The sequence below is a fragment of the Neolamprologus brichardi genome, chromosome 2, assembly GCF_056152115.1.
Source record: "Neolamprologus brichardi isolate AB-2024 chromosome 2, ASM5615211v1, whole genome shotgun sequence".
Lineage (NCBI taxonomy): Eukaryota > Metazoa > Chordata > Actinopteri > Cichliformes > Cichlidae > Neolamprologus > Neolamprologus brichardi.
Window position 1 is genome coordinate 14535522 of NC_142105.1, and position 21692 is coordinate 14557213.

Consider the following 21692-nt stretch of genomic DNA (forward strand, 5'->3'; position numbering starts at 1 on the left):
GGAGTGAGTTATCATGGAACATCTTTAAACTCCCAACTCTTACAAGGACCTGATCTTACAAGCTCTTTAATAGGAGTGGTCACAAGATTCAGGAAGGAGCCAGTTGTAATTATGGGAGATATTGAATCCATGTTCCACCAAGTCATGGTTCCAGCTGAAGATAAAGATCTATTGAGATTTCTCTGGTGGCCTAAAGGTGATCTGGAACAACCAACATCTGAATACAGGATGAATGTACATCTCTTCGGAGCAACTTCATCACCAAGTTGCGCCAACTTTGCACTCAGAAAGTGTGCAGCTGACTTTGGACATCTCTACAGTGAGGAAGCTGTGAAGAAGTTGTTGCACTGTTTTTATGTGGACGATTGTCTGGTGTCCGTTGGAACTGATGAGGAAGCAGTGTTAATGTACCAAGAGTTGGTTTCTTTGTGTGCCAAAGGAGGATTTCTGCTCAAAAAGTGGATCACCAACAAGCCTGGAGTGCTGGGATCCATTCCTGAAAGTCACAGAGCAACAGGCATGAAAGAGTTGAACATGGAATTGGATTCCTCGATGATCGAGCGAGTTTTGGGTGTGGAGTGGTGCATAAAATCAGACTCCTTTAAGTTCAAGATTGTGCTCAAGGACAGACCGCTCACCAGAAGAGGAATCCTTTCAATTGTCAGTTCTATCTATGATCCTCTTGGAATGCTAAGTCCTGTGGTCTTAACTGCTAAGAAAATCCTAAGAGATCTATGCCAGGAAGGAATCGGCTGGGACGATAATGTACCAGAGCTGTTTTCCAAAAGATGGTTAACATGGCTCCAGCAGCTTCAGCTATTGAGCAAGTTTGAAGTGAGTCGATGTCTGAAACCTGATGGATTTGGAGAAATCACGAGTGCTCAGTTGCACCATTTCTGTGATGCCAGTGAGGATGGGTATGGAACAGTGACCTATCTGCTGATTGAAAACATCTGTTCAGAACGACACTGTACGTTTGTTATGGGAAAGGCTCGTGTTGCTCCTCTTAAATCCTTTACCATCCCGAGAATGGAGCTCATTGCAGCAACCATGGCCAGTCGATTGGATGTACTCTGGAGGAAAGAGCTGCAGATGGAACTTCTGGATTCTGTGTTTTGGACAGATAGTGCTTCTGTTCTTAAATACATCAGGAGTGAGACTTCAAGATTCAAGGTTTTTGTGGCCAACAGAGTTTCACAAATCTTAACAGTTTCATCTTCCTCACAATGGAGATATGTGGACACTGCCAGTAATCCAGCAGATATGGCCTCAAGAGGAGTGAAAGTCGACGTTTTTATGAAGCATACAAAATGGTTGTCCGGGCCTCAGTATCTTCTACAATCTAGGAGTGAATGGCCTGTCTACCCAGATGACATCAGTCTGCTTGCATCTGATGATCCTGAGGTAAAAACAGTTGCCACAGTGAGTGTTGAGCAAGCTGGAGAAAATTCTGTTACTCGCTTGTTTAAACATTTTTCCACCTGGACACGTCTTAAGAAGTCAGTGGCATGGCTGTTAAAATTTAAGGACTTGCTTCTGTCCTTTGTGAAGAAAAGGAGAGAATTTTGTTCAAGCTTACCACAGTCAGAGGTCAGCAAAGAGCAACAGAGATCATTTGTGGAAGAGAAGCTGAGGAATTTCAAGAAGACATCTGTGATTAAGAATCTTACAGTGGAAGATCTGGACAAAGCTGAGGTTGTCATTATCAAGTTCTGTCAGAGGATAAGATTTTCCTTGGAGCTTGTGTGTCTGGAGAAGGGACAACCCATTATAAAATCAAGTCCTCTAAGAAGACTCTGCCCACAGCTGCAAGATGGAATTCTCAGAGTGGGTGGGAGACTCAGTAGATCATTGATGCCGGTTGAGGTGAAACATCCCATAATACTAGCAAAGGATCAACACATTTCCGAGCTCTTGCTTAGACATATACATCAGGAAGTTGGACATGGTGGTCGTAACCACATGCTGTCTAAGCTAAGAGAAAAGTACTGGTTGATTGGAGCTAGTACAGCAATAAGAAAAGTGTTATCTAAATGTGTCATCTGTCGACGTCTTAATGCTCCACCAGTGAATCAACAGATGGCGGATTTGCCCAATGAAAGAATCATTCCAGATGAACCTCCATTCACGCGGGTGGGAGTGGATTACTTCGGACCCTTCAGTGTGAAAAGTAGGAGGAGCGTGGTGAAGAGATACGGTGTTATATTCACCTGCCTTGCTATCCGTGCTGTTCACATTGAGGTTGCTCCATCACTCGATACTGACTCTTTCATTAATGCATTCAGACGTTTCAATGCAAGAAGAGGTCAGGTTCGAGAACTGCGTTCTGACAACGGAACCAATTTTGTAGGTGCTGAACGTGAACTTAGAACTGCCATTGAACATTGGAACCAGGCGAAAATCAATGACGTCTTTCTGCAAAAGGGAATTAAATGGACCTTTAATCCACCTGGAGGTTCACATCACGGAGGAACCTGGGAGCGACTGATAAGACTGGTTCGCAAAGTACTTAATTCCATAATGAAAGTACAAAACCTGGATGAAGAAGGTCTTCATACAGTACTTTGTGAGGTTGAAGCCATCATTAACAGCCGCCCAATTACCAAAGCCTCAATGGATCCTGACGACCTGGAAGCTTTGACCCCTAATCATCTTCTTCTGTTAAAGACCTCACCAATATTACCACCAGGATTATTCCATTCCACTGATATGTACACACACAGAAGATGGAAACAAGTCCAATACATGTCTGACTTGTTTTGGAAAAGATGGGTGAAGGAATACCTACTGCAGCAACAGGAACGTCAGCGATGGATTGGAGTAAAAAGGAATCTCATCGTGGGAGATCTGGTTCTCATCATGGACAGTTCGGCACCTCGAAACTCTTGGCCAATGGGACGTGTGATAAAGACTTTTCCGGACCGAAGAGGATTCGTTCTTCAAGTTCGGATTAAGACTCAGACTAGTTGCCTGGATCGACCTATTACCAAACTGTGTCTACTGCTGGAGGCAGATCGCAGTTAAAGACTTCTGGGTCCAATTATCAGACTTTGATTGTATTTGGACATAAAATGTCTCTCATTTTTCTTTAAAGAAAGACTTTGATTACCTATAGGATTCCTGTGGGTAATATTGAAATACAGTAAATGATTGACTTTTCTCTGCATGTTTTATGTCTCCTACTTGGTTAATTATGGATAATTATTAGAAGGGATCCTAATAATTAGGGGCTGGTGTGTAGGAGCCATAATTGAATGTATTGAATTTTTTGATGATCACTGGGTTTTCATTTGTATTGGTTGCTATGGGGATGTGTAATGGGAGTCACGTGGGTGCTAGCGGTGACATTAAGAGGGCGTTGTCAGTCTGTCATTCACTGGGTTTGATTTTGACAGAGAGGAGGGCTGGGTAGCCGTAGTTTTTGTTGACCGCTGCACAACATGTTTTGTCTTGTCATATTAGAGCTTGTGACATTGGAAGAGTCCAAATCGCGAGATGACATTACTCTGTAAACAGTTTAATAAACAAGCGAACAATTCCACCTTTCGCATTATTATGTAAACTTGACAGCGCGTCAGGCAAATAGGCGGGCTCCATCCCCGGCCTCTAGCGACTGTGGAAGTCGCTACATTCTGCTATGTTATAATATTTGTGCTAAACCAGAGTATTTGTGCTGAAACATAGTATTTCTGCCAAATGATAGTATTTCTGTCAAATTATAGTATTTGTGCTAAAACATAGTATTAATTTAAAATTAGAATATTCATAGTTCATCACAGTGTCTCTGGTAAATCACAGTATTTCTGCTATGTTGTACTAGTTTTCTAAATCATAGTGTTTCTGTAATATTTAAGTATTTTTGGCTAAATATATTCTTTCTGTTATCTTATACTATTTCTCCTAAATTCTTGTATTTTTGAGAAGTTATCATGTTTCTGCTAAGTTCTGCTATGCTATTGTATTTCTGCCAAGTATTATGTTTCCTCTAAAATATTGCAGTTCTGCTAAGTTATTACATTTTGGCAAAGTTCCTTTGCTTCTGCAAAGTTTTTACAATTTCTGCAACTTTTCAGCTTTTTCAGCTAGTTTTTGCAGACAGCTTCAGCTTTAAAGCATCCACACAGCATTTTCCCAGGAAATGCAAATTTTTCTAGTTAACACTTAATTTTAATAGCACTTTAATGTTATTAATGTTTGTTAATGTTTACTTGGATGGATTCTTCAAGCAGTTTCATTTTTGATTTATATTTGATTTATATATGATTTATAGTGGACATTGAGTCGTTGTGTGGGACACCAGTAGTCCATGTCTGTTGCTGTAACAGTATTTCATGTTTAGAATAAAAAATCCCAGCTCACTGATTTGATTAGGGCAAAATGTGGCCAAAATGTTGCATAATTTTGCTGAGAGAGCTTTTACTTTGTGGTAATCTTAGATGAGTAGTTTTATGGACAAAAACCACCAGGTCATTCAGTGTTCCCTTAGTGCCAAAGTATAACAGATGTTATTGTACTATAACTGAAGTAATGTTGTTAAGTCCTCAAAGTCATATTCTTTTATTGTCATGACTGTATTTAAAGCTATTTTTATTTTTGTATGATACCTGATTTATATGGAATGGAAAATAATTTTAACATTATATAATTCACATATAAAACCATCTTCACCACACCAGGGCCTGTGCTGCTGGGTGATACCATCCACATTTCACCAGGGCTTGTGAATGCTGGCCAATACCATCCACATTTCACCAGGGCCACTGCTGTTGGCTGAGGCCATCCACATTACACCAGGGACTGTGATGCCGGCTTCTGCCATCCACATTAAACCAAGGACAGTGCTTCCTGTGACGCCATCTTCACCCCACCAGGGTCTCTCCTGCTCGTTGATGCCATCCACATTACACCAGGGTGTGTGGTGCTGACCAATACCATCCATATTTCACCAGGGCCTGTGTTGGTGGCTGATCCCATCCACAATATACAAAGGCCTGTGCTACTGGCTGATGCCATCCATATTACACCAGGGCCACCGCTCCCTGTGAGGCCATATTCACCACACCAGGGCCTGTGCTGCTGGCCGTTACCATCCACATTTCATCAGGGCCTGTGTTGCTGGCTGAGACCAACTACATTTATACAGAGCCTGTGCTACTTGCTGATGCCATCCACATTTCATCAGGGCCAGTGCTCTCTGTGAGGCCATCTTCACAACACCAGGTTCTTTTCTTCTGGCTGAGGCCATCCACATTTCACCAGGCCCTGTGTTTCTGGTTTAGGCCAACTACATTTCACCAGGGCCTGTGCTACTCGTTGATGCCATGCAAATTACACCAGGGCCTGTGGTTTTGGCCGCTACCATCCACATTTCACCAGGGCCTGTGTTGCTGGCTGATTAAATCCACAATACACAAAGGCCTGTGCTACTGGCTGATGCAATCCACATTGCAGCAGGGCCAGTGCTCCCTGTGAGGCCATCTTCTCCACACCAGGGCCTGTGCTGCTGGCCAATACCATCCACATTTCACCAGGGCCAGTGTTGTTGGCTGTGGCCATCCAGATTACACCAGAGCCAGTGCTCCCTGTGAGGCCATCTTCTCCACACCAGGGCCAGTGGTGTTGGCTGAGGCCATCCACATTGCACCAGGGCCTGTGCTACTGGCTAAGGCCATCTACATTTCACCAGGGCCTGTGTTCATGGCTGAGGCCAAAAACATTTCACCAGGGCCTGCGTTGCTGGCTGATTCCATCAACATTACACCGCGGTCTGTGGAATTCGCCCGAAACAAAGTATAGGTTTTCATTATGTGAATAACGTGAAAATCTAAGCTCAAACAGCTGCAAAACCTATTTCCCCAGCACGCGGATGCTGATGTCACGGTTCTGGGTCCGTTGGACCCAGTATTTTGAGTTTATTATGTTTTGGTTTAATTTTGCATCATGGATTGTTTTCTTGTTCTCTTGTTGTGCTGGTGTTGATTATGATGATTATGATTAATGATAGATTTGGAGCTCGAACCTATTCGCTGGAACGTTGAAGACAATATAATTACACAGCAAGCAAGACACGAAGTAGGCAAAGTTCTTCAGTTGTGTGTGTGTGTGTGTGTGTGTGTGTGTGTGTGTGTGTGGGGGGGGGGGGGGGGGGGGGGGGTCAGAGTATGACCCCATAAATGACTTCCCTAAACCTGCTGGTCTGGAAGTCCAACAGTTCATCTAAACAAAAGGCACTTAGACTAAAACAGATATAGCTACGTTTATCCTACCATAAAACAATAAGAGAAGGTACGACCTCTCCCATGCTCCCAGAGTGCTCTGGAATGCACACAAAGTTTACAGACTATTAAGGATCAAAACCTCTACCAATCTACAACTAATTATAAAACTCTAAGCATATATAAGTAGATATGTCTAAGCATAAATGACAATCAACAATACAAAATCTAACATTCCCCCCTTTTTGACCTTTATGCTAGAAAAGTTCCCAGTTATGATCACCTCATGTCTGATAGTGTAAATGCAAACATTTTTATGCACAGCATATGTCAATCACCCTAAATTACTGTAAAAGTACACAGTTTAACAAATGTATTAGCAGTTATCCCATTCCCCATTGATCTCATCCAATGGCAAACTGCATCCTATGAGCAAACAAATGAATTGTTAATTTAATAGTTAAAATAAGAAAGTAATATTTTCAAAAACATCCCAGCTTGGTGGTGCTCCTCTGGGCGTGCAAATCACACGTCTCTCTGCAGAGTGGTTTAAGTTCTGCAGGGTGTCATGAATGTCTCTTCCAGTCCAGTCCGTATAAATCGGTTGCCACCACCGCGAGGGCATTGAACGCCTCATCGCTCCTGCTAGCCTACTCGGCGGAGCTCCAGGACCAGGCTGCTGCGAACCCGGATGCTAGCGAGCTGTGGGAAGACCTGGGCGTAGTTATGGACCAGTGTCTCCACCTCACTAGAGCAGCAGTACAAGCGGCGGGCAGAGCCCTCAGCATCATCGTCCTGGGCTTTCGGACAGAGAAAAACGTGACATTCTGGACGAAAGCATCGACCCCGCTGGGCTTTTCGGGACCGCTGTTGCCACCATGCAAAGACGGTGCGAGGAGAAAAAGAAAGAGGGAGAGGCCCTGCAGCAGTGTCTCCCTAGGAAGACCCAGGCTGCACCTCCACCCAGTCGCCGCACATTCGCTCAGGTCACCAGCCGTACAGCCGGCGTGCCGACGTTTAAAATCCCTCGCCACCCAGCCCCGCAGGTCGTGGCCTAGGGTCCCCTAGGATCGCAGAACCCTAAGACCCACTGGCCCAAGAAACACGTCCCGCCTGCTGCCGCTCAGGGTGCCCCACCACCAGCCAAGCAGTCGGACCGCAAGAAGAAGCAAACTGCCTAACATCCCCCACGGGGAGATCGGAGCCGGACCAGCCCGGGCTCCAAGTTCACTCCAGGGTTCAGTTCCGGAGCCCGTTCGGAGAATTGTGTTCTGCCTCCACCTTTCAGCGCCTGGGACACGAGTTGGATCCCACAGAGCGCATTTAAACAAAGAGACGACGAGACACTGTTCAGCTGAATCAAGCATGTCAGTCTCACAAAACACACTGTTTATTAAAAACTCACCCGTTGCATCCAGGCATGTTGCCAAGGGCACGGGAAAAATGTGTGAAAAACACAGAAAGTATGTTGAAAAAAACATAATGCCCCCACGCACCCAGACACCACCGGGGTTGATTCCCTCAGTGGTGTCCGGCCCCATAAGCGCTGGTCAACCGCGGGCCGCCCGCGCATGCGCAGTCGGGTCTGGCCCAAAGGACCAGTTTCCGCCACAAGAGGGAGCCAGAGCTCCGTCTACTGTGGAGTGCCTGTCTTTGGGGCCGCTGTCAGCAAGGATAGAGAGATGGCAAGCTCTCGCTGCGCCAGAATGGGTTGTGTGGACATTAGAGCGAGGCTATTGTTTGCAATTCGCAACCACCCCTCCCAGATTTCACAAAGTGATTTTCTCTCTTGCAAAGGGCGAATCAGCCAGGATCCTGCAAGAAGAAATAACTACCTTGCTATTAAAGGGAGCAGTACGAGAAATACCCCAGGAGCAGAGCCAATGCGGCTTTTACTCAAAGTATTTTCTCGTGCCCAAGAAGGGAGGGGGACTGCGTCCGATACTGGACCTATGGGCTCTGAATCAGCATCTCAGGTCATACAAATTCAGGATGTTGACGACCACCACTCTGCTGCATGTAGTGCGCCCAGGCGATTGGTTTACATCAATAGACCTGAAGGACGCATATTTTCACATCCCTATTTACCCGCCTCACAGAAAATTCCTGTGCTTTGCGTTTTAGGGCAGAATGTACGAGTACAAGGTCCTGCCGTTTGGTCTCTCACTGAGCCCTCGGGTATTTGTGAAATGCACAGAGGCAGCCATAGCTGAAGAGGCGGGGCATCCGCATAGCAACATACATAGACGATTGGCTGCTGCTATCAGAGTCAGAAATAATGGGAAGAGAGCCCACCAGGTTGACAGTGGATCATCTGATGGCTCTGGGTTTCACCATAAACTACCAAAAGAGTGTCCTACAGCCAGCTCAGGCCATCTCTTTCATAGGAATAGCTCTCTCTGTCTCTCTGTGGACAGAGTAAAAAAAATGCTATCCCATGCCGGCATTTTTCAGTTGGGAAGATATCTCCCATTCATCAAATGCCTGCAGATGCTGGGATTAATGGCGTCTTCACTGTCAGTCATTCCACTAGGCAGACTGCATATGAGGGAATTTCAGCGATGGGTTGCATCACTGAGACTATACACTATATCAGAGTGACAGCAGACTGCGCTGCAGCACTCCACTGTTGGAGAAATCCCACATTTCTCACTCAGGGGGTGTCACTGGGGGCTGTAACAGCCAGAAAGGTGGTGACCACGGACGCGAGTCTCACGGGCTGGGGTGCCACTCACGAGGGCAGAGCAGTGAGCGGCAGCTGGGACTCACAACAGAGGGGTGCTCACATAAATTGGCTAAAATTGCTAGCAGCATTTCTAGCACTGAGACACTTCCTTCCCCTGTTGAGAAACCACCATGTTCTGATCAGAACGGACAACACCACTGTTGTGGCGTACATCAACAGACAGGGCGGGTTACGTTCCCGTCCTTTGCACATGCTGGCTCGCAGACTGATCATGTAGAGCAGCATCAATCTGTTGTCACTGAGAGCTACTCACATTCCAGGAGCTCTGAACTTGGGAGCAGACTTAATGTCCAGGGGAAACCGCAGTGGACCCTGCACCCACATGTGGTGACCCAAATCTGGACCCGCTTTGGCCAGCCACAGATCGATCTGTTTGCCTTGAGGGAGAACGCTCAGTGTCCACTGTATTTCTCCCTGAGGGACCAGGAGGCTCCGCTAGGGGTAGACGCATTAGCTCACAACTGGCCACATGCTCTGCTTTATGCGTTCCCTCCGCTGGCCTTAATTTCTCCCACTCTAACCAGAGTGAGAGAGAGAGGGCTAACAATGATATTGATTGCCCCAAGGTGGATGAGGTCCCATTGGTTAGCGAAGATTATCCCCCTCTTTTGGAGCGAACCTTGGCCTCTCCCTCTCCGACGAGACCTAGTCTCCCAAGCCGGGGGGAGATTTTTCACCCTCACCCCGAGCGCCTCGCCCTGTGGGCTTGGCCCGTGAGAGGTTGAATCTGAGTACGGCAGGACTCCCCCAGGGTGTTATAGCCACTATTCAGAGTGCTAGAGCCCCCTCCACAAGATCATTGTATGAGAACAAGTGGAGGGTATTTGAGGAATGGTGTGGAAAGTCTCACACTCTCTCCTTTCAGTGCTCTGTGACAACAATTCTCTCCTTTCTCCAAGAACTGTTAGATAAAGGAAAGGCCTTTTCCACAATTAAAGTATATCTAGCAGCCATTTCAGCCTGCCATGTGGGCTTCGTGGATGGGGCGCCCAGGCCACCCCCCCAACCAGACTGGCCACCCCAGGTGCCACCCCAAAGGTAAAACAATAAAATTCAATCAAATATCAAATGTACGATTATGTTTTCACGGTGAAGGTCAGATATCCGAGTGTAAGTGAATGCAGCATCGGCTTCTGCACTATGTGCATCACGTTAGCAAAGGTAAGAGAGCCAAGCACGAAAGACGGCACCGCAGGAAACAATTTTTCGGTGAAAGAAAATGAGGACAGAATAAATATCCCGGTAAGTAATATTAAGTTTGTTGAGTTTAGTAAACTTCGGTGAAATTAGAATACCAAGGAAAAAATAACACTTAAAGAATTATTGCAGCCGTCAAATATTTCAGACAGTATGCTACTGAGGGGAGCTAACATAAGAGTTATGAGTTATAAGATATAATCTAAGTCGTAACATTGCTGTATGGAGCTGCAGATTTGGTTGCAGGTTAACATAGCTGGACTGGCCATCGGGCATACCATGACGGAGTTTCTATACAGCTGTTCGGTTACTATGATGTTACTGATAGAGTACTTGGTCTAATTCTAACAACAGCTGATCAAGCTTAAACGTGCTGCTGTTGTTTAGCGTGACATCTGGCGGTTTCTTCTTTCTGGCGCAAAGTGGGCGATAAACAAACAAGAGAGAAAAGACGATCAGCTGATCATTGATCAGTTTCACAATTTTAGTAGCAACAGGAGAGGCAGGGGGAGAGAATGAGAGAAGAAGAGGCAGCTGTGCAGCGTAACAACAGACTAACTCCAGCTTTGTGTCTTTTTTTCATTATAGCGAAAGTACGGGACAAACTGCGTCTCTTCTCAGCTCAATACGAAACGCGTAATATTTTCTCTGAATGAAGGACCATTCCATTTTTCTAAGGAGCCGTTGGCAACTCTACTAACTAACCTTATGAATAAAATAAAGTACTCTATCAGTAACATCATAGTAACCGAACAGCTGTATAGAAACTCCGTCATGGTATGCCCGATGGCCAGTCCAGCTATGTTAACCTGCAACCAAATCTGCAGCTCCATACAGCAATGTTACGACTTAGATTATCTTATAACTCATAACTCTTATGTTAGCTCCCCTCAGTAGCATACTGTCTGAAATATTCGACGGCGGCAATAATTCTTTAAGTGTTATTTTTTCCTTGGTATTCTAATTTCACCAAAGTTTACTAAACTCAACAAACTTAATATTACTTACCGGGATATTTATTCTGTCCTCATTTTCTTTCACCGAAAAATTGTTTCCTGCGGTGCCGTCTTTCGTGCTTGGCTCTCTTACCTTTGCTAACGTGATGCACATAGTGCAGAAGCCAATGCTGCATTCACTTACACTCGGATATCTGACCTTCACCGTGAAAACATAATCGTACATTTGATATTTGATTGAATTTTATTGTTTTACCTTTGGGGTGGCACCTGGGGTGGCCAGTCTGGTTGGGGGGGTGGCCTGTGCTTCCCCAGGCCACCCCGCTGGACACGCCACTGACAGCAGTGGCAGCCATGTTCCCCATAGTAGCCTGCTCTCTCATTTTTGGAGGCAGGAGAAGGGGGAGGGGCGGGCCATTTAGTGCTTTCAAACCCAGCACGGTCTGCCTAGTCCGAGCTGGCAACAAAGCAGTGCATGCAAGCAGCAGCTACTTCAGCCAGCACAGCATGCTCTAGGCTGCTTTCATATTAGTTATATATTTGCCCTTTTTCACCCAGGCACAGCCACACTGCTCGTGCCTACCATAAAAAAGGCAAAAATGCCATACACAGACATGTTTGGGACGTGTGGGCTGCCATACTTCTGCCACCAAGCAAGGGGGCGGGGCCACACGCTAACCAGGAAGTGCTAACAGGTAGCCGGCGCTAGCCGCAAACTGAATTCCCCTTGCACTGTTTATTAGCTCCTGCGTCACAGTGCTGACAGGAAGAAGCCTATGCTTGGAACTCTGACATATTTCCTCCAATGTAGCCGAGCTACGAGCGGAGCCCCGCTGGCCGCGTTAACCCGCAAACTGCGGGCGACACGCCAGACAGGTTAACTGGCTGGAATGCTATTCGCAGGCCGGCTAACAATTAGCTGGCACGAACCGTAGCATAATTCCCCACTGTTTATTCCCACAGTGTTAAGCAGGCCAACAGCGAACCGTATCCCCTTTGTGTTAACACACCTAGCAGCCGAGCCGCACAGTGCTAAGGCGACAGCGTATGCTTGAACGCTGAAGCCTAGTGATGTGACGTTCTATATCGAGGCTTCAAAGCTTGTGTCGAGTAATGGAGGGGGCGTTTCCGCGATGCGAGGCTTGCTTCATTTATGGGAGGAGCTGAAAATGAACACGTCCGAAGCCTCGCTGCCCGGCTGTACCACGTGACTGTTTCAGGAAGTGGTTCGAACTTTGCCGCGAGCTATGACAGCGATATAAACCCCTCAGACTTCATTCAAAATGTGGGTGTTTGATGGAGAGTTGCGGTTAGTGAGAGTTTGGAGGTTTAGGAGAGTGAGGAGAGAATGGTGCCAGCTATAAAGAGGAGGATGTCCTCCCCTGTGTGGGAATATTTTGATCTTATTCCCCACAACAAGGTATGTAAATTTCTACAGAAGATGTATTTTCATAATACTGATGGTGCAATACAATTTATGTTAAGCTGTCTTTACTTTTGTACAAGGTGAAGTGTTTGCTATGTGCCAGGGAGCTGGGATATAACAACAACACCTCATCCATGCTTAGGCACTACAGAGCTTTGCATGAGAATAGGGGGAACACCGATTGTGGAGCAAGACCAGGTGAGCCATCAAATGCCATGATAATATAGCATGCAGTAATGTAACTAAATGATATAACAATATTATACAACTGTTATAAGTTACGTGTGTGATATTTATATTTGTGCTTTGTCTTTGTCTTTCCTCAGGAGAACAATCTCAAATAGATGAAGACCTGGTTAGCATGGTGATTGAGGACTCCCAGCCATTTAGCATTGTGGAGGACAAAGATTTGTTAAATCATTAAATCCTAGCTATGTTCTCCCCACTAAAAAGGCCGTAAAAGAAGTGAAAATTTAGTTTTTACTGAATAAAATGTGAACAGGCAGGACTGAGGCCTCAGTCTGTAGCTGTCCATACCTCAACGTTACAAAGGTACAACCACTGTCCACACCCCAACCACACCTCACCTCATAGTAAATGATCATTTCCATTTTAAGCATTTCCAAATGATCATTTTCCATACTGCCAGTATAAATATACACAGTATACTGCCATCACTACAATATACATGTTTTACACACTCCTTTTGTTGTTGACATTTACAGGCTGTGTGCAAAATGCCACACTCTTCAAATTCATGCCAACTAATATTTTTACGTCCAGTAGGTGTCCTACTAGAGCAAATGAAGCTTCAAGACGCTTTGCACTGGGGTGAACCACTTGGATGAAAAGCTTCAGTGCTTCATGAAGCTTCATCTGCCCATCACTACTGAAGCCGTGTCCCTGCCGTTTTTCCTCACTGTAGCCAAGCTACTGGCTAGCCGGCAGCTGCACAGCATGGTCCGACCGGCGCATAAGCCTGTTTTTTTTTCCGAGGCGATATGCCGGGGAAGGGGGCCCAACCAAGGGGAAGCAAGGGCCAGCTAGGGCGAACCAAGCTAAGGGATACCAGGGGAATACCGGGGCTACCAGGGGACCTAGAAGGGAGAAATACATCGTCCACGGAGGATGCCGAAGCACGCTCCAATAGACGCACACACAGTACTCTCAAGGTAAGCACTCTTTCGCACACACACACAACAAGTGGAGATCAACGATCACCGGTGTCACGTCTGCACAGCTGTTTTATACGTAAGCTGTGGGGGCGTGTCGGAGTGTCTTAAAGAAATATCCACACGCCACGACCAAGGGGGGGTCGTACCCCGTACATATGGAATATGTAACGGTGAGGGGAGATAGTCTTGATATGCTAGAGATCCTCATAATTCATGCGAAAGTTAAAAATTAATTTAAGGGAAACAATAGAACTTATTGAAAAGCTGAATTAGACAGTAGTAAAAGTAGAACAGGAGAACGGTTTAAAGGTGGAATGGTGGTTCTAGAAGAAAGTATGTGGAAGCAGTTAAGCTTCAAAAATATGCCACTTAGAGCATTTTATGGGATGTCTGCCATTCACTTCAATGGGAGCAGAAACTGCATGAAAAAATTAACATAGCAAAAAATATAACAGTTATAACCATGAAAATATATAGCTGGAAAGAGCAGAATTGACAGAAACGGTAAAAATTTGAATTGTGATAAAATTTGAATGGGCATAAAAACTGAGGGACTAGCACAAAACGTACGGAAGCAACTAGAAAAAGAGAAATAAAGAATAAAGAGAAACAGGATCTCAATGAAATCTCTAATAATCGGCTATGTACCACAGGCCTTCAAGCTGGCTGTAGTTAAACCTTTACTTAAAAAGCCATCTCTAGACCCTGTCTCAGCCATTTATAGGCTAATCTCCAACCTTCCTGTTAAGTCAAATTGTTGAATGTTGTCATTGTTTTTCTTAAATTTGTAAAGTCTTGGTTCAAGCAGTAGGATCAAAGACATTCCTTTGTCTCTGACCAGCTCTCCAGCCACTCTGATGCTGGGGTGAGGTTTTATTATTGATACATCCTATTTGAAAGATCTGTTTCTTGTGTTGTAAGCTTCCTGCTTTTATGATCCTTTTGGTGAGCAGGTTGTCTTTTGCAACCAAGGGGGTTCTACGGTGGGAGTTGCTTGTGTTTTATTGTGTAAACTGTAACTGTCATGGGAATAAATAGCTGCGAGGCGAGCTGCTCTTTAGGGATGGGTACCGGTAATGGCACCGGTTCTGACATAAACGGTAGTAACCAGACCCAAAAGCACACACATTTCAGTGCTTTATTTTGGTGTTTTTTTTTTTTCTGCGATGTCATCCACTTTAGATTCTAGCCAATCATCTTACCTTTCCGAGGATAGTAGGCGGGCCCAGGTACGTACGTTCTTTTAGAGCAGAGCTACAGATTAAAAACGCCCAAGGCGAAGCAGTTAAAAGTCTGTCTGTACTTCAGAGCAAAAGATGCAAACTCAGCAGCCTGCAACAAGTGCTTTAAGGTGAAACACCTGGTGACGTATAGCATTTTGTTAAAAGCCGAGAAATACACCGTATTTGATAGCTTGTTGCGAGACCTCACACCGAGCACATCTACTGCGGGTGTGGTGCCTGTTATCAGATGCGGAGTTAGCAACATCCCCCAAGAACCCGAAGAGGAGAGTCCTGGCCCTTAGCGCTGCCAGTGTAGCAGAAATGATGACTGATGATGATGATGGCAGCAGCAGCCGTTCTTCTCTGCGTGAGTAGCTTAATGTTGTTTGTTTGTAAGTTAACCATGTTATTAAATTAATGCATGTAAGGGGAACTAGCAAACACCGTCGTAGTTACATGCGCCTGTCTTCTTTTTTGATGGCAGATACTCCCTTCACCCTGGCCAAAAAGGCTAAAATGACCAAAGAAAAAGTGAGAAACAGCTAAACATGAGAGGTTTTTGGACAAAGTTGGTGTTTTTTTCTCCATTGATTAAGCACTGCTTCCAGCCAAGAGTGATACCATAAATCCCCTATAGCTGCAGAAAAGGCTAACATTGTTATCTTTTTACAAAAAACAAAAACAGCTGAACATGAGAGGTTTTTGGACAAAGTATGTGTTCTCCATTCTTTAAGCACCGGTTCAAGCACCGGTTCAAGCACCGTTTAAGCACCGGCACCATTTCAAAAGTACCGGTTTGGTACTGGTATCGGATAAAACCTAAACGATACCCATCCCTATTGATGTCACAGGACCATGACAGAGTGATGTAGACACACAGGTACCGGAAACTGTCCACTATCTCCACTGGCGTGCCTCTGATGATCAGGGGCTCATAATTCCTTGCCTGCTTTGTAGTGAAGTCTATGATCACCTCCTTAGTCTTGCTGATGTTTAGGAGGAGGTTGTTCTCCTGGCACCAGTTCTCCAGGTTCTTAATCTCCTCCAGGCAGGCCTTCTCGATGTTCTCAGAGATCAGGCCCACAACATGTGGGAGTGAATGTGAGTGTGATTGGTTGTCTCCTGTCTATGTGTCAGCCCTGCAACTGACTGGAGACCTGTCCTGGGTGTACCCTCCTTTTCGCCCTAAGACAGCTGGGATAGGCTCCAGCGACCCTGAAAAGGATAAGCGGAAGTGAATGAATGGGTAGGTTAAGCTATGAAAGGGAAAAGAAGTGCCCTACTTGAAAGCCTGGATTTCCGTGCTGACAGACCTTCACCTGGAAAGGAACCGCTTCGTTATAAAGGACAAACTGGAGGACTTGGATCAGATTTGGGGGCCACTTATTGAGCATCTGGAAATTATGAACAAGTGAGAGCTACTGTGTGGACTTCACCATAGGTTACAATAAGCTGATAGCACTCTGGGATAAGGTAATTGTGTGGAGAGGGAGGGGTGTTTTTCCCCCTTGTTTTTTGGCTACCCTTTTTGTTACTTTCCACTGTCTTATTTGTGTGTTTTGTTTTTTGTTTGTTTGTTTCCCCCTTTTCTTGATGATACAAATATAAAAAGGAAGCAATGTCAGCCTATGGAGCAATTTGTAATTGTTACTTGTGCTTCACAATAAAATATTTGAAGATAAATAAAGAACGTTTTTGGAAAACCAAACAAATAAAAACACACGACATTGACTTGAGAGCAAGCCTGAGGATTTGTGCAGTTGTAGCATCCAGCCTGTGAGGGGCAGTAGTGCTTCACCTCTGCCTATTACTAACAAAGGAGAACAAAGCGGAAGTGACCTACGTTTCCGGGGCGCGCGGTGATCGCAACGTTTTGTGGTTGTTGTTTTTATTTTTGTTGTTGTGGTTTTAAGTTTTCAGGAGATAAACATGTATGACCAGGATGAAGGTGAGCTGCACAGCTGTAAAACTTCATTACGTCACATGTGGATAATTTTATTTGCATTTATTTGGTAATTTTATTAACAGGACGTGACAGAGGAGCTAACCCGTGCTACAGCTAACCAGTTTAGTAATTTCTGAGAGAACAAAAGCTAGTATCACTCATCCAAACAAACACCTGTCACACAGGTACGCGTCAGCCTCACGCAGATCACGAGCCTCACCTGATTCGTGTGCTAACAGCAGCTAAAAGCAGCGGGGCTTTGTGTGAGCTAACAGGCTAAATGCTGCTAACGCACGAGGACCCTTTATTTAACTTGATTATCGCTGCAGACGTTTACACTCAGCGTTACTGTGACACTACACCCACAAATACTACAATATATAAACAGTACCACAGTATAAAAGCGAACACTTATTATGTGTAAATTCTGCAGTACAAAAACAGTGTACAATCCGCCATATTTACACAGTATAAACACTGCATAAAGAAAGCTGTACCGTGATCAGAGATTGATCAGCAATGGAAGTAAATGTTGACCACAAGATACTTGACCGATCTGTCTTTAAGTTAAAGGTGAGAGGTCATTACCCAGTTTCTCAGGGAGGCAAAGCTACAGGCAGCAGGTCAGTTCCTCCTGTCTTCTCCTCCTTATCTCCTTTTAACCTGTAAAGGTCATGAAATGAAAGAGATGATGAGAAAAATAGACGCGTGGTGTGCTGAGACACACTAGTCTCCTTAATTACGTGAGGCTGAAGGGCTGCTGTGTTAAAACTACAAAGTGCAGAAGATGGACTACAAAATGTCCGCCTTCATCACAGGTGTTTTACAGGTTGTGATAATGAAAATGTCCCTTCAAAGACAGGACAGGATGTCTGCAGCAGCTCAAAACACTCAGCTGTCTTCATAAATTTCCTGGAATAACTGAAGAGGCTCAGGTTTAGGACTCAAAGACAGGGACAAAGTGTTTTTGCAGTAGACTAACAACACAAGTATTTGTAAGAGATTACTTTCAAGACCAGAATATTTAAATGAGCCACAATAACAGGATTTGTTCCACAAACTTTTAACTCTTAGTAAATAGTGTGTTAAGCAGAGTGTAATAGCTGATTTGATCATTTATGATTCATTTGAATGAGGGGGATGAGAGAATTGTAATCAGCTCAAAGCTGTGAGAACAGGGCCAAGACTCATCACTTAAGTGTTTCAAAAGCCAAGCTTGGATTTTATGAAACAGTTGTTTGAGCTCACAGGCAGTGTCATCTGTAGTGTGACAAATGAAAGTCTGTCAGACTGCAGCTGTTAATTAGATTCTGTGTGGGCTGGAAAACACTGAACGTTGGATTTAGCCATGTGTCACCTCCATCACTGGTGATCTGACAGTAAATCATCACCATCGTGCGGTCAGCAGTTTGGAATCAGCTCTCTGATGAACCCTGAGGCTCAGTCTTCAGGACCTCACACAGTTCATATCAACAGAGTTCTCCTGATATCACCAGCTTCAGGCTGTGTGCTGCATTTGCCTGCACTCAGACAGGAAGTGATGTCATTACACTCGACTCACAAACAGGAAGTTTACTTAACAGATCAGATGTGTTGCTTCTGATTGATCAGTTTGCGTGATCAGAACCAGTGAGTTAAAGACAGAACGATCAATAACTTTCCTGTGAGATTGTCATCTGTTTTTATTGATGTATCTGATCAATTCACCAGTTGTTTAAACTGATCATTAAACTCTGTGCAGTTATCTGTGAAAAGGAAGTAACCTGAACTGACAATCTGTCATTGATTGGTGAATCTTCTACGCCTCAGTATGTGTATTGCTCACGTATATCGATCCCTGCTGTCTCTGTCAGATAATCAGTATGATGAAGACGATGATGAGATCACTCCTGACCTGTGGCAGGAAGCGTGCTGGATCGTCATCAGGTAAACTCACCTGTGTGTCCTTGTGGAGATGTAGTGATCATCTGTTCTTACAGGAAAAATATTATGGTGAGTCCACACAAAGCGCGGACCGGACGGCACGTACATGGACCCGCCATCGGTGTTCAAAGCTGACAGCTCAAAGGTCTCTGATGCTGCAGGTGTTGTCTCTCTCTGAACCAGCAGCAAAAGAAGATCAAACTATGTTTCTCGTTTGATAAACATCATTAATTCCCTCTGACTTTGGCTAGTTTTCCATCTCAGATCTCTGTTTTTTGCATTATTCACCCAACAGCAATGTTCCCTTTAAGCTGCGCGCGTGCGCAATTGCGCACTGCTGGCACAGTCTCTGCACACAGAAAAAAATCTAACCTGAATTGAAATTAAAATTAAAACTTTAACAATTCTGTTTTGCAGTGTTAGTCAGTAAGTGACTGGCTGCTCCCGTATGGGATTAGAACGATGCCACCTTATCCCATAGTCCAGCCAATGATGTGATTCACATTCGTATATACGCAGCTAATCAACGTTGACAGGCTATGACAGTGTCCTTATGGGCCGACACTGGTGTTTTATCTAGCAAAGCGGCTGATGTGGAGTGAAGCCACGTTAATGACAACGTGGACAACCATTGGAGATGTGAGCAGGACAGACGGAACAATTGACGGTGTGTGGACTTTATACCAGTTTTTAAATTGTGTTGATCGGCCACGTAAAACCAGAATTATGATAAAAATATCTGCAATGTTTGGTTTTCTTCCTGAATACTGTCGTTGTTTATGTTTACTGCGGAAAGAAACGGTAAAAACAGCATTTTATAAGGAAAACGCTCGAAAGCACTCTCCGCCTGTGAGCAAAGACAACACCAAAAAAAACCCCACCCTTTCCTATTGGTGGAAAAAAGTACCATGTCGACCAATCAAAAAATGATATGGCAACATGGCATTTAGTTGTTTAGGCAGGGGGAAGTTTTAGGAGTGACGGCGGTGTTTGAGATGTGAGAGATTTACGTTTAGCTCAAATCTTGTGTAGTTAGTGTGTAGTGTAGTCAATAGTTTTGTTGTGTGTGAAAGAACAATGAGGCGACTGCTGAATGTTACAGATGTTACAGCAGTGATACATCTGCTGCTGTCAGGCCTGCAGGTATCAGGCTGTTGTTCTCCTTTATCTCATAGTGGACACAAATTATTTTTGGAGTGGCACAAATAATTTGTGTGGCATCAGATTTGATGCAGAACACCTGACTGTTCTGTAAATAGTTTGTTTAAAAAACGCCTTGGCTGCATTTTTAGGTAAACAGCTGCAAAAACTTTGTTGTTTGCAAAACTCAGTTACTTTTTTAAAGAAGTAACTATATAATTAATGTAATTTGATAAACATGTGACTTGGATGGATTCGATGCTGGCGTGACCACAGTGCACACGTCTGCTGTTGCCCACAGTGGTCCAAGGGATCGCTCAGGGAGTTTGTGTGTTCGCTCAGACACATGAAAAATTAGAGGGAACATTGCTCACCAGTCTACCGGTTTTTACAGCGCTGGTGGCTGCTGTGTTAGGTTTTTTGGTTTTTTTTGCAAGCAGCCGTTTTAACACCATGCAACCTCAGGTTTTTGGCCTGCTTGGATGTTCTATCAAAAATTGTGCTTTGTTGTGTATCTGATGAACGAAAGCCAAACCAGTAACACACCACTGAAGTTGCAGCATTTTTACAAACCAATTCTGGTTCATCTGGTTCATTTAACGATCCGCTTTCCCCCTTCTCATTCTCCGTCACCGCCATGCTTTTTCCACCATTTGCGTATGAAAACAAAGGCACTGCGTATGCGCGTTTTACCCATATTCATATATTTCATTTTCTTATCATTGCCTAACATTATACCAGTATTACCATGAACGGTATGATATTGCCCGGCCCTAGTAAAGACCCTACATTAATACAGAGAAAGCCCCCAAAATCATATTTGATTCCAAATTCTGCACTTTGGCAGAATTGGGAAGGAAAACTCCCGTTTAACAGGAAGTAGAACCAGGCTCAGGGAGGGGCGGTGATGTCCTGTGACCGGTGGGAGTGAGGGGGGGGACAGGACAAAGACATGCTGTGATAGAGAATCGGAGATTAAAAATCACTAATGATTAAATGCAGAGAGGTGTATAAACACATGGTGAGTGAAGAACAAACACTGGGTGTCATGTGATGATTTTTACATCACTTCCTGTGTCGTTACAGATGATCTTTGTGGCGTGTCGGTCTTTTGCTAACCTGGCAGATTGCGCTGCAGCAGTCGCAGCTGGTTTGTAGACACAAGTATGTGAACGTGCCATTTCCCCCCGCTATTTTAATGATAATCCTGCACAGAAGCTCAGAGACAGATTCACACACACATGGAGATGTTGCAACTGTTTGAAGATTTGAGTTTGTGGAAAGAACTTTGCAAAGACACATTTGACAAAGTCTCTGCTTCCAGTTTTGACTTCTTCTCCTCCTCATCAGGGTGTATGATCTAATATTGTCCGAGTGGCGACACCTATAGTTTTGGAGAAACCTTCCTGCGCCTTAACAGCAGGTAGAAAAGGTTGCATCTGACGCAGGGGTGAGTGAAGCCACCACTGCAGGGGGGATATATTGGCACCTTAACTATTTACACCACAATTTTGTGCTTTGGTGCTTCATGTAAACTCTGTAGCACTTATTTGTCACACCAAATATACCTGATCCAGGAGATAAAATACTGTGAGAACCTCCCTTAATAATGTCAGAAAGCCTTCCAAGAAGACAGAATATAGACAATTTTATTTCTTGTCTGATTACTTGATTAATTGGTGAATCAACAGATTACCGGATTAGTAAAATAATCCATAGCTGCAGCCCTAATCCAGAGTAAGAGTC

General features: G+C 44.6%; 1 protein-coding gene and 1 long non-coding RNA gene across 5 annotated transcripts in view; both read left to right on the forward strand.

The window, feature by feature from the left end:
• Positions 1 to 11821: 11821 nt before the first annotated feature.
• On the forward strand, positions 11822 to 14624 carry LOC148106100 (uncharacterized). Of its 3 annotated transcripts, none has more exons than XR_015719718.1 (4): positions 11822 to 12534; positions 12621 to 12738; positions 12867 to 13092; positions 13324 to 14624. It is a non-coding gene; the product is annotated as an uncharacterized LOC148106100 (long non-coding RNA). The 3 variants fall into 3 exon arrangements; XR_015719719.1 differs by having other exon boundaries at positions 13327 to 14624; XR_015719720.1 differs by having other exon boundaries at positions 12867 to 14624.
• Positions 14625 to 16743: 2119 nt separating this feature from the next.
• Positions 16744 to 21692, forward strand: part of polr2b (RNA polymerase II subunit B) — a 32423-nt gene continuing 27474 nt past the window's right edge. For both annotated transcript variants that reach the window (XM_006781925.3, XM_087847371.1), the window contains exons 1-2: positions 16744 to 16886; positions 18737 to 18809. In XM_006781925.3, coding sequence (XP_006781988.1) covers positions 16868 to 16886; positions 18737 to 18809 — 92 coding nt within the window. In that variant the 5' untranslated portion in view covers positions 16744 to 16867. The remainder of the gene's footprint in view (positions 16887 to 18736; positions 18810 to 21692) is intronic.